This window comes from Sinocyclocheilus grahami, unplaced genomic scaffold (genome assembly GCF_001515645.1).
Source record: "Sinocyclocheilus grahami isolate Dianchi unplaced genomic scaffold, SAMN03320097.WGS_v1.1 scaffold900.1, whole genome shotgun sequence".
Classification (NCBI taxonomy): Eukaryota; Metazoa; Chordata; class Actinopteri; order Cypriniformes; family Cyprinidae; genus Sinocyclocheilus; species Sinocyclocheilus grahami.
In genome coordinates this window covers 413800-427670 of record NW_015506079.1, presented here as the reverse complement: position 1 = coordinate 427670, position 13871 = coordinate 413800, and the positions used below count along the sequence as shown (strand labels likewise).

Here is a 13871-nt window from a genome sequence, read left to right as displayed (position 1 = left end):
ATGGAAAAGTGATTATATTTCGTTTCGTTTTTTTTATCAAGTAAATTTAGAAAAACATTTGGAGTATTTTTTGTTCGTTAAATGTAAGTTTTTTTGTTTTTTAAGTAAAGGCCAGCGGCAAACAGTGAATTTCTCATAACCTATAGCCTATGTTTGATCAATTTAGCCTTCTCAAATCATCAGGACTTGCCTAAAATAAAATCTATATATAAAACAGTTCAGGTACATCACAAAAATGTTTAACCTAGATAAATGTGCGCTGTTAGACGCATATCCAATAGTTTGTGCGGAGAGCTGAAGCGCACTCTGCAGGACACGGAGGTGCCAGCGCCATCACTTGCTTTTTTCTAACAGTGGAAACATCTTAAAATACGCAGTCATTTTTGCTCATAAAGGTAAGAGTAATACATCATTCTAAACTGTAAAGGGTCTAGTTTTATTTGTGTGCACTCACAATATCAACAAAACGTTGTGCTTTTATAAAATAAAGAAAACAAATGCTTTCTAGTGTCTCTATTATCTGTGTTTTTTGTTCTGTCACTGTCATTCTGTTACACTGTGGAGCTTCTGTCATGAAAACAAATTCCTCGTATGTGTAAACATACCTGGCAATAAAAACTCATTCTGATTCTGATTCTGATTCTGATTTCTTTCTATGGCACATCCAATTAGGAGATGGCGAGTCATTTTTTCATCACTATAATTGATGGAAGGCCCGATTATAATTTGCGTTTTATTTTATAATTCCGTACAGTTAAAAAATAAAACACTAATTATAATGGCATATATGTAAAACTTTGTCCTGTAATTGTATAGCTGCTTTTTCTGATTTTTATGTTGCTCTGTTCTGAATACCTTAAAATTTAAAGGATTTACTGCAACGCAATTTTGTATGATATGTTAATCATTTATATTTTTTATCCATGCAGCAAATGCTTTAAAAAACAGCTTTAAAATGACTTTATTGCATTTCAGACGCTTTTAAAGTACTTTTCACTATAAATTTTATGGGTAGCTTGAATGTAAACTTTGTCATGAATTCGTTGTATTCCCATTTGAGAAATAGCCAACAAATGAACTGTTGTAGGCTAACCCGATCTCATGAAAGTGCGTATAGCACGATTTTCTGCTTCTATTTGGCGTAATATTTCTATGAAGAAATTGACTTTGGCATGCAAAAGACTGATAAATTCATATTTAACGGCATGGGTTTAGGCGAAATGTTTGCGGGGCAAATCTCAGATCAGTCTGAGCGCTCATGGTACTCACAGTGCGTACAGCCATACACCTGCAGGCGCCACTGACTCGGACGGTTGTCGTGGTAATAAACACCGTAAACAGCAACCGTTCGCGTGTCAGCGCTTAATGCGCATATCCTATATGAAAAGCATTTTAGGGGGCCCTTGGCTTTTGGGGGCCCAAGGCGGTCGCCTACCTTTGCCTAATGGCTAAGTCCGCCCCTGTACACGATCAATGTCCAGAAACATAGCAAGGAGATCGGTAAAATAATCCATGTGACATCAGGGGTTTAACCATAATTTTATGAAGCTACCAGAAAACTTTTTGTGTGCAAAAGAAAAAATTTTTTTTTTTCAACAATTCATCTCCTCCGTTGCGCCATTTTGGAGAGTATCCACTGAACCTAAACAGTGTATGCGTTTTCTACGTTGTTTGTGCTTTGATTTGAACGAAAACAACGTATCCGTGTGACGCAGCTGACACAGAACAGCATACACGTTTACATTCAGTGGATACTCTCCAAAATGGCGCTATAGGGTGACGTGGAGAAGAATTGCTGAATAAAGTCGTTTTTTTTCTTTTTGCATACAAAAAGTATTCTCGTAGCTTCATAAAATGATGGTTGAACCCCTGATGTCACAAGGATTATTTTACCGATCTCCTTGCTACGTTTCTGGACCTTGATCATGGTAGTTACATTGCTGTCTATGGAGGGTCAGAGAGCTCTCAGAATTCATAAAAAAAATCTTAATTTGAGTTCCCGAAGATGAACCATTTTACCATTACCATTTGCAACATTAGACTGAATAATCTCATGTAATAGTGTTTTTTTTCTCTCTGTTCTTTGTGTCTTTAGTGTAAGATCAGGTTCACATGTGTCCAGCTCTGTGTCTGTGAAGAGTGACCATTCAAAAGGTGACGGACCGAACTTTAGCGAGAAAAAAACATCATCATCAAAAAGGTATTTCTTGTGTTTTACATTACAGTGATGTTAACTAATCTCTTCACTGTGGTGTATGTACTGGACCTTGACTACAAGAATAAATCAGAGAACACAATGTCTGCTTTACTCTTTATTGAACTCAATCTGGAGCTTTATTACAGTAATACAGTTACACAGGCAACCACAAAGAGACATTAATTCACCATGGAAAATATATCTTGCATCCAAACATGAATATGTCCTTCCATTTGTTTAATTACCATTTGCAACATTAGACTGAATAGTGTATGTATTAGTGTTTTTTCTCTCTGTTCTTTGTGTCATTAGTGTAAGATCAGGTTCACATGTGTCCAGCTCTGTGTCTGTGAAGAGTGACCATTCAAAAGGTGACGGACCGAACTTTAGCGAGAAAAAAACATCATCTTCAAAAAGGTATTTCTTGTGTTTTACATTACAGTGATGTTAACTAATCTCTTCACTGTGGTATATGTACTGGACCTTGACTAAATACAAGAATAAATCACAGAACACAATGTCTGCTTTACTCTTTATTGAACACAATCTGGAGCTTTATTACAGTAATACAGTTACACAGGCAACCACAAAGAGATATAAATTCACCATGGAAAATAGATCTTGCAACCAAACATGAATATGTCCTTCCATTTGTTTAATTACCATTTGCAACATTAGACTGAATAGTGTATGTATTAGTGTTGTTTCTCTCTGTTCTTTGTGTCATTAGTGTAAGATCAGGTTCACATGTGTCCAGTTCTGTGTCTATGAAGAGTGACCATTCAAAAGGTGATGGACCAAACTTCAGTGAAAAAACACCATGTAACAAGAGGTATTTCATCTTTGCCTCCAACCATCTTACAGTGATCCATTGTTTATTTATTACTAAATTAAGCCAAATCTATCATCATGCATAACATACTGTAGAGAATTATATTGACATGCACAATTTAATTCTGTAAGATTTGCTGAAATATTTGTCATTGTACCACAATATCATCAAAACAAATAAGAAAAGGTATTTCATATCTTTTGCATTATAGTGATGTTATTTCCTCACTGTGGTGTATGTAATAGAACTCGACTAAATACAAAAATGAATCACAGAACATAAATGTATTGCAAACTGTTTAATCTTTAATTAACATATTCGTTTAGTTACACAGGTAGCCACTAGGGCTCATACATTCACCATGGAAATACAGAACAGTTAGTTTGCAACACAAGACCTCTTTAAATATGACTGAAGTACCTACTGTGTTATTTTTTTTTCTCATTAGTGAAAGATCTGACTCGCATGTATCCAGCTTTGTATCTATGAAGACTGACCATTCAAAGGGAGATGGACCAAACGTCAATGAGAAAACACCATCACCTTTCAAAAGGTATTTCTTGTGTTCTGTTTTTTTTTTTTTTAAATAATAAAACTGTATTTCCCATCAACCACTTTTCTGTGCTAATAAAGTGTAGGTAGCAGTAAGCAGCTGGTTTGGCAGTGGTTTGACCATATAATATTGACGGCTGTGAACCTGTTATTTTTTGTGATTTTCTTCTTTTTGTGTGTGGTTTAGTAACAAAGGACACAAGTCCACAGTAAATATTGGTGCAGAAATTACACGGTGGGAAGCTCTAAAAGCACAGAAGGGATTGAAGGATGATGTGGAACTGGCAACTTTTCTTCTCAACAGGTGGGAACACAATATACCACAGTGTATTTTTTCAAATTTATTACAATAAATTACATAATAAATGGATCTACTTTGCCAAAATTGCTTTTTTCCTTAAAATAATAAGCCAAAAAAAGTAACATAGTTTTGACATGTAATGTGCTTTTTGAAGCAAATTGATCATGTGCAGTGATCCATATAAAAATGAAAATATATTAAATTCAGCACCTTTAAATAAGATCATACATTTGAGTAATCAGGTTCATGAGGAATTCATATGCAACTGTCAGTGGTGGAAAGAGTACTGAAAATTTGTACTTAAGTACAAGTACTGTTACAGTGCTGAAATAATACTCAATTACAAGTAAAAGTACTGGTGTCAAAACAGTACTTAAGTAAAAGTACAAAGTACTCCTCTCAAAAACTACTCAGAGTACTAGTTACTAGTTACTTTTTACCCGGCGATATTTAATGAATTACCAAAAAATATTCATATCAAAGATCTATGTGGATAATAGCTACTTTGAACAAAACCCACTTATATCTTATTGACAAAGTACGTGAATTAGTGGTCATGATACAGGAATTTCTAACTTCAATACCTTGAAAAATATCAATATCAAAGTACCCGTGAACCGGAAGATGCAACTGACTTCAATGTTGTGATGTATTTCCAAGTGAAATGGAATATATTCAATAAAGGGCGGGGTTTTATTGTGGTGCACCCAGTGTTTGAACTATACCGTGGACTTTGGGGGAGCCCACTTATTTTTTTTTTATAACGGGGGGTTCGTGCGCTTGCGCATGCTTCAAAAGAGGGCTTACAATGACTTACAAAGACTTTTCAGACCCCCAAAATTTCACAAATCACGTTTTCAGGGGAGCCCATGTCTTATTAAGGGGAGCCGAGTTCCCTCTAGCTCCCCCGTAGTTCGCACCCTGGGTGCACCTCCACTCCACCTCTTGCTCAGAGCAGATTCACGGTTGGATAGTGGTTAAGAATATCTGCTTGTTACGTCTGATATCATGCTTCACCGCTTCTGGGTCCTAACACTCTGCCAGATGCCCCAAAAAACAACAAACTGTGCATATACACACTCATGTATTGTATTGGAGACTGTAGTGTGCACAGCAAATTTTTAAATGCTTAGCTTAAATATGTAATATTAATTAACTAGTGCTCATAAATGTCTGTTGAGATAGTATTCTCAAGTGAAATAAATAGAGGCATGGACCCGGAAACAGCAGTCTTTACGTCATACTTAACAAGAGGATTGTCCCGAAGCTGTCAAACTGACGTCATCAGAGCCAGAACACCATTCCAGAGTGGAAGCGACGGCAGACAATTTTTTTTCCCAGTGTATTGACTTGCACGGTTTAATTGTTTACCACAAGACTAGTAATGTGCACTAAAAAAGTAAGTAGGGTCATTTTTGATTTCATGATGACTAATTATTTTCAATACCATTTGCAAAACTACCACATACTGTATACTGCCATATAGATATTATAATATTTTAAAAAAAAATGTATCCATCCATTTTTTCAAGGCAATCATTATTTCAAGCTTTGAAATTGGTTTAATCCAAGTCTTCTAAAAAGACACATTCGCTTTATATAATGAACAGATTTTAATATAGGCTTTTATTTACATACATATAAATATTGATATATTACCATTACAAAAATCTCAATCTTAAACATTTGCTCATTCTGTGTATTTGTGTCTTTAAAATAGGGTAACTTTGTTGCAAAAGCTTACAGCACAAGGAAGCTTGATTTCAAGTTTGATTTCAAACTGAATTGAATTTAAAAAAAAAAAAAAAAAGACAAGTACACAGTCAGTAATAATATAAAACAAATGACCTCAATTCAGTTTGAGGTATTCAAAATTTGACAACGCTGAATTTTTATAAGCAGTGATTTAAGAGCCATATGTTAGGCCTATTTATTTAGATAAATAGAACATCAGATGACTTTGACCGGTAATGACTGTATAATGTAGTGATGCAGTTAGGCAGACTAGGCTATTTACATGTACAAATCAGACAAATATCCCATTCCAAAACATTTCTAGCGTAAACTTACATTGTAAAGAAATTAAAGTCCCATCTCTGATTGTTGAAAGAATTTCTGGTGCATTTCACTTACAGTCAATAACATTTCTAGTAGGATTTTCATCGGTCAGGCGTGGATATATTCTGAAGGAGCAAAGAGAGCAAAGAGAAATAATTTCTACTTTAAAAGCACGGAGAGATCGCGATTGCACACAATCTGCGCACAAGCAATATCGGAGTGAAAGGACAGGGAGTTCATTTCAAGTTAGACCTATTTAAGAGCTCGCTTCTGCGATTACATGACTGTTCTCATGTTACAATAAAGCGCTCGCCACATTTGCGTGAGAATGATTAAAATTATGCGGAATACCTGTAATCCCGCGCGGACATTCAGACTCTGTATTTGTCAGGAGGCGGATGCGTGTCAAACTCACTGTTGGAGAGGAAAGAGAGAAACTGTGGAAAATGAGTAATGGAACCGTGTCAGATATTTCAGTATCGGTATCAAAATATAGATATTTATGATAACACTACCATGTAGTTTGCTTCTCCAAACTTTGAGTAAACTTAATTGGCTACTGAAGTGCCGTCAAAGGTTTGAATATGAATTCAAATTGTGTGCGTACTCCGTAACGAACTATGATTTAAAAGTAAAGAAGTAGATTATTTTGCTTAATTTGTACTTCAGTACAAGTAAAAGTACAGCTTTAAAAATATACTCAAAGTACAAGTACCCGAAAAAAATACTTAATTACAGTAACGTGAGTAGTTGTAATTCATTACCTCCACCACTGGCAACTGTATTAAAGTCTGTTATTACAACCAAGAGGATAGTGCACAGTGTTTATGTTTTTCTACAAGAGGAAACCGCTTAATGAATGAGCCCTTTATTGTCACTGATCACAGGTACCAGCGAAACCAGAGACTTTGTGCATTGCGTTTATATTCTGCTGTTCTGGTCACGGATTTGTGGGTCTTGTCTTTTTCTTGCAGGACCCTGTACATTATAGTACTAATTTAGTTTTAGTCGTTTAATCACCACCACAATGTCTTGTCTCCATTGGCAACAAGCATGATTTGTGTGGATTGCAGGTGACGTCACAGGTATCGGAGAGTGCAAGTGGCGATTGCAAGTGACTTCGTAATTTAGTTTCTTTTTTCTTGTCTTCACCACCTGACTACTGTTGTAAAATGTTGAGAGATTCAAACAAAAAATAATAAAAAAATAGAACAAAATAAAGACTGCAAGTGACGTCGCTAGCAGAAGCGCAAATGTCTGAGAGTGCAAGTCTGAGAGTGCAACTGCAAGGCTGCAGCCAGACCCTCTTGGGTAACTGAGCCAATAGTATGTTTTTTTTTTTTTTTTTAATCCACCTTTATTTTGCTACCAGGGTTCAGTTTGAGAAATCAGAATCAAACTACAAGAATTACAGCAACCGCAAGAATTTCAGAGAAAATCTCCTCTGGATCTTCAAGGCAAGTAAAAGTTCATAAATGCTATAATTAATTAATTAATTAATTAACATACTAATAGGTTATTGAACAAATTGTATTTAATTTTTATTTAAATACTTTTTAAAACTTAACTTAATATAAATAGATTTTTTTCTCTTGTTAACTGATGTTCTAACAATCCCTCATTTTTTAAAATCTCAACTCAAAAATAAAATAGTAGAGATGTTTCAGCTGTGTGACAAATGAATGGCAGTGAATACAAAAGCACATTAACCGAGATACCAAAAATCATGTTTATTATTGGATTTGATCCATACAAGGTTCTTGGTATCTCTGTTTGTGTGTTTGTATTCATCACCACTTTACCTTGCTATACCAGGGGTCGGCAAGTAAGTTTGGCATCGGACCAAAAAAAAAAACTTGCGCCACTAGATGGCGAGCAAGAACATAGTCAAAGGATAATTTAAGAAATTAATTGATGAAAAATTCAACTAGAATTGCCTGTGACAGACTGTTACAGTGTCTTTTGTAACTGGTAGTGAGCTGTTACTCTGTGTTAAAACCTGTAGTAGGACAGTCATTAACAAAAAGCCACATTTATGTGGCAGTGTCCGGGTTTTACACTGGATAAATTAATAAAGCAGAGTAGTGACACATAACCTGGCAAGTATCTTCATTCACCAACTTGCAACATAGACCGCCTTGCTAAAACACACATGGACTTATTTTTTCTTGATTTGTTTTCAGGATCTTGAGAAAAAAATTATTGTATTTCTGAAGAATGAGCTGGAAAAGTTTAAGAAAATATTAAATAGAGAAAATACACAGTACTTTGTGCAGGACTTTACAGAGAAAATGCGTGATATCAAAGAAGCAGCTCTTGATATGACACTCTTCTTCCTGAGAGATATGGAACAAGTTGAGGCTGCAGATACTCTACAAGGTAAGAGGTTCTTAGGCATAACAATTTGTCATTGTCACTTATGAAATATAAAATGGTGCATATCTTGATGCATATCTTTCTGTATTTTTGTTCTTGTTTGTGTGTTAGATGAGCTGGTCCTCATTCATCAGCGACCACTAAAATCAAACCTGAAGAAGAAGCACCAATCTGTATCTGAAGGAATTGCAAAGCAAGGGGGCTCCAAGCTTCTGAAGAACATCTACACAGATCTCTATATGACTCTGAGTGTTAGTAAACAAGTCAATATCCAAAATGAAGCAGGACAAGTTCAGGCTGCTGACAGGCGACATGAATCACAAGAGATTCCAGTTGAATGCAAAAATTTATTTGAAGCACCTGACCAAGAAAACGAGATTAGAACTGTGCTGACAAAAGGAGTTGCTGGCATCGGAAAATCAGTCTCTGTGCAAAAGTTTATTGTGGATTGGGCTGACAGTAAAGAAAATGAGGATGTTACTTTCATATTTCCTCTTGCATTTCGAGAAATGAACTTAAAGGAGAAAGAAACACAAAGCTTGACAAGTCTTATACGTAAGTTTTTCCCAGAGATAAAAGGACTGAACCTTGCAAGAAATGATAAATTTAAATTACTGTTCATCCTTGATGGTTTGGACGAATGCCGTCTTCCTCTGAACTTTGAGGGGAATGAGACTTGCCGTGATGTATCATCACAAGTATCTCTGGATGTTCTCCTCACAAACCTCATCAAGGGAAATCTCCTTCCTTCTGCTCTCATCTGGATCACCACCAGACCAGCAGCTGCCATTAAAATTCCTCCCGAATGTATTAACCGCGTGACAGAAGTACAAGGATTCAATGATGCACAAAAGGAGGAGTACTTCAGAAAAAGATTCACAGATGCGGATCTGGCCGACGAAATCATTGATTATGTTAAACAATCAAAGAGTCTTTTTATCATGTGCTACATCCCGGTCTTCTGCTGGATTTCAGCCACTGTTCTCCAGAGCATTTTAGAGGAGAAAAGAAATAATGTTCTGAAAAACAGTCAGGCTGATGACGCCTCCAAAATACTGCAGGAATCAAATACTGAAGACATTCCCAAGACTCTGACACAAATGTACACACACTTTCTCCGCTTTCAGATCCTGCAGAGCAGACGAAAATATGATGGAGAATACACACCAGATGTTTCCTGGGATAAAGATGCCATCCTTTCACTGGGGAGACTGGCATTTCATCAGCTGCAAAGAAACAATCTGCTCTTTTATGACACAGATCTGGAATCCTGTGGTATTGATGCCTCCCAAGCATCAGTGTATTCAAGCATGTGTACCCAGATGTTTAAGGAGGAAAAAGGGATCATTCTTGGTACCACTTTCTGCTTTGTTCACTTGAGCATTCAAGAGTTTATTGCAGCCCTTTATGCACATCTGTTTCTAGACCTCAACAAGAAAAGTGTGTTTGATCATCATGAGTCTACAGAACAGGAAAACAAAAATGAAACCATGATTGATTTGCTCAAGACTGCAGTGGACAAGGCACTCGAGAGTGAAACTGGACACCTGGACCTTTTCCTTCGCTTCCTTCTCGGTCTGTCACTCCAGACCAATCGTCCACTGTTACGAGGTCTGTTAACACAGCAAGATGGCAATGACGAAAACTACAAGGAAATAGTTCAGTACATCAAGCAGAAATTAGAAGATAAGAAGATGTCTCCAGAGAGATCCATCAATCTGTTCTACTGTCTGAATGAACTGAACGACCAAACTCTGGTGAACGAGATTCAGACTCAACTTAGAGAAGGAAGTCTTTCATCTGGTGATCTTTCTCCTGCCCAGTGGTCTGCTGTGGCCTTCGTTTTGTTGACATCAGAGGAAGAGATGGAGGAGTTTGACCTTCAGAAGTTCAAGAAATCAGACGAGTGTCTCTTTAGGCTATTGGAAGTTTTGAAAATCTCCAAAAGAGCTCTGTAAGTAATATAAGTCATGTTTTTGCATCTGAAAAAAGATATCTCTATAGTTCTTACTCATTAATTTAAATTGGGTGATATGATATTTTTACTCAGTACTCAGAATTCTTTGTGTTCTGTTTTTTTTTTTTCTTCTAGGCTAAATGATTGTGACTTAACAGATGAGAGCTGTTCAAATGTGGCTAAAGCTCTCGGATCAGATAACAATCTGATAGAGCTGAATATGAGCAATAACAATCTACTGGATTCAGGAGTGACGCAGCTCTGCATTGGACTGGAGACGTGTAAATTGGAGATACTGAAGTAAGTTGTGACAACAGACAAATCTCTAAGGCTGTTCATGATTTATTAGGATTATAAAAAAATGGGTGGGTGGATTTTTACCATTATAGGCTGGTTGTTTTCACACACTGCGCCAGTGTTAATTTCATTGATGAATTATTTTCGTCATAATTTTCATCAAAACGAGACAATAACTAAGTAAAAAACAGTTTTTAATGTAAAAAACTAAAGTGAAAATATACTCTCATTTTCGTCAGCGAATAAAAACGAGACGGAAATGTTAGGGAAGGACGATTTGGGAAGATATCCAGTCAGACTTAGTCAGGAGGTCTGATGTCTTATGTGGGAGTTACATACAGTACATTTGCATTGTACCGTCCTGATCTAACCGTGGGAAAACGCAAGTAGGTATAACTGCAGACCGGAGATCTCCAAAATGGGGCGTGAACTCCAAAAGTGGGCAGAACCTCCAAAATGGGGCAGGGTCTCTTTGTGCAAAGACTTTCACCATTCACTCTGGTTTCAGCCAATTGTTATTGACTTGCATTTCACAATAAAACTTTACAAATGAAACATTGTTTCTAGTTGTCCTGAAATAAAATATGCTATATAAATAAATATTCTCCATGAGAGCAGAGCTCAAAGCTCGTGACCAGTGTTGTTTGGACCGGAGTTTGAACCTCTGCTTAATGATTTAAACGGGAATCATCCACGAGCTCTGCCGCAAGCTGCCCAGTGCGGTGCAGGGGAAATGTTGCATTGTTTTAAGCAATGGGGGCGTCCCAGGCACGAGATTCATAGGGTAGGAGGGGGTAGTGACGCTGGGTGCAACTAAAAATGTCCCATTGTCTGGTGAGGTCTGGTTGGGGAGTTATGGAACAGCCCGGCTCGGCAATCTCATATCGCATAATCTTATTAACTGTTTATCTCCTGAACTGCAACATTTTTTTACCACGCTATTCAGCGCCAATCCCGCCGTGCAGTCAATTTCACTGGTTAAGGTTAGGGTCAGGTGTGGGGTAGGTTTAGGGATTAGCATTTTTTTGTGAAATCGTGTAAATCAACACTGTGAATAGCGCAACCAATAAAATCTTTAGAATCAGCTGTGGGGTGGAGTTTACGCTGAAGTGGATTAGGATAAAAAATTGTGCATGCGTGTCATCTGTCAATGGGAGGAAGCCACGCCCTATTTTGGAGCTCCCACCTCGTTTTGGATTTCCCTCTCCCATTTGGAGATCTCCAGGCTGCAGTTATACCCTTCTCAGAAAACTCACTGTTGCTCGCTCTACAGGCTTGCGCAGCATGGCTTCCGACTGCTTCAGTGCGGGTTGTAATCAATGGCATTTTCGTCAAAAGACTATGACTAAAACTAAATCAAAATTTGCTGTCAAAATTAACACTACACTGCGGTCACACAACTGTGTTCAAACACCTTATAAAAGTTATTTTTGCATAATAGGTCCCCTTTAATTTACATATTTTGTTTGACCGATAAGGATGTTTAATGATAAATTATAATGTAATCATGGTGGTGTTGATCACCCCATGAAAATTTACCTGCTCTTTGCCTTTTCTTTATTGTGCAAAAAACACGTTTTGTGGCAAGGCTCATATTAAAAGAAACAAGGAAGTAGAACCAGAAAACATTACCTGACCCAACTAGCTATATGTTAGCCGATCATAAGACATGTGAGAGACAAGACACATGTGACATGAGAGCATTAAAGACAAGTGGATTGGGAAATTAGTGGCACCAATATAGTTACTGTAAATTATAGCATTAGCATTTTGCCCTAGCACTTGTCACTACTCATTAAACATTACAGCTGCACTACCACTACAGCAAATTTTAGAATGTGAATACACTGACAAGCTGTTTATTTTCAGGCTCAGTAAGTGTGATCTAACAGTGAAAAGCTGTTCAGCTCTTGCTTCAGTTCTCCATTCAGACTCCAGCAGTCTGAAGGATCTTGACCTGAGTAATAATAATCTACAGGATTCAGGAGTGAAGCTGCTCTCTGATGGACTGAAAGAGAACCGTAAACTGGAGAAACTCAGGTGAGCGGATGTTTTTTTCTTCATATTTACTCTTTCCCTGCCAGCACTTTTTAAAAAAGTTGCCAGTCATCGCCAACATTTAATAAAATTATTATTTTCACAAAATTTTCATGGCCATTAGAATATTTTGTTGTGTGACTATCACACAACAGAGGTTCAGCTTTTTAACCAAATAATGCTGCATGATGCATTCTGTTTTTATCACTTCAAATCAAAAAGCAAACAGTTTGAACAAAATCATGTTTTTGTCAAATAGTACGACTTTAATGAACAATGTTTAATGATCACGTTATTTTACATTTGCGTCTGCTTACATATTCTATCGCTTGTTTCTGCTTCTTCGTCATGTTTTGATACAGATGTTCAATACTCTTTGAGAAGATGTTTAATAGTGCATCCTACCGTATAACAGTGAAAACATAGAAAGTCAAAACATTCTGTCAATAGCAGGGAAGAGTTGTCTCATAAATGATGGAAAATTCCAACAATGGCGAGGAAAGAATTAAAGATCTTTGGCTTGAAAATAATTTTTCAATTTGTTTGTACAAGGAACTAAGAAGAATTAGCATTTATTGTTCAGTACATTTCTAGAATAATGGATTAATTAGCATAATGGACTATTTTCATTCCTGATTTAGACTTTCAGACTGCAGTATCACTGAAGAAGGTTATAAAGCTCTGGCTTCAGCTCTGAGATCAAACCCTTCACACCTGATAGAGCTGGATCTCACAGGAAATGATCCTGGACAATCAGGAGTGAAGCAGCTCATTGATTTACGACATGATCCGAACTGCCAACTAAAGACACTGTTGAGGTGAGACATGATGAAATAATAAAAATATATGAAATGCAAATGAATAAATTACAGAAATATTATTTAGAACACATTCTGCTTGTTACACCAAGTTTTTTTCAATCAAATTTAATTTGCTTCACCTTCTCATCTGCAGGTTTTTGGGTCCTGCTGCATATGAAGCATGTCAGTATGTGGCTGGAATTGTGGATGAAAACCCATTACTTCTGAGAGAACTGAATCTGAGTGAACATAAACTAGACTTGAAGCGGCTCGCTCCTCTACTGCAGGATAAACACTGTAAACTGAACATACTGGTGTAAGTTTTACCACTATGCTGACACATTTTAGTTAGTATTGAACCTGCTGCTGAGTGTTTTTTTATTTATTTGATGACTGAATTACCATATGGTGCTTTTATAATATTACCACCATCAATTGCCATGTATAATACATGTATTAGTAAA

The 13871-nt window shown here is 36.8% G+C and overlaps 1 protein-coding gene across 1 annotated transcript in view; it reads left to right on the top strand.

The window, feature by feature from the left end:
* The window catches only part of LOC107563976 (uncharacterized), a 121970-nt gene that overhangs the window by 3953 nt on the left and 104146 nt on the right, over positions 1 to 13871 (top strand). The window contains exons 7-15 of the mRNA XM_016248939.1: positions 2096 to 2200; positions 2510 to 2614; positions 7313 to 7397; positions 8124 to 8319; positions 8428 to 10270; positions 10409 to 10573; positions 12440 to 12610; positions 13249 to 13425; positions 13562 to 13723. Coding sequence (XP_016104425.1) covers positions 2096 to 2200; positions 2510 to 2614; positions 7313 to 7397; positions 8124 to 8319; positions 8428 to 10270; positions 10409 to 10573; positions 12440 to 12610; positions 13249 to 13425; positions 13562 to 13723 — 3009 coding nt within the window. The remainder of the gene's footprint in view (positions 1 to 2095; positions 2201 to 2509; positions 2615 to 7312; positions 7398 to 8123; positions 8320 to 8427; positions 10271 to 10408; positions 10574 to 12439; positions 12611 to 13248; positions 13426 to 13561; positions 13724 to 13871) is intronic.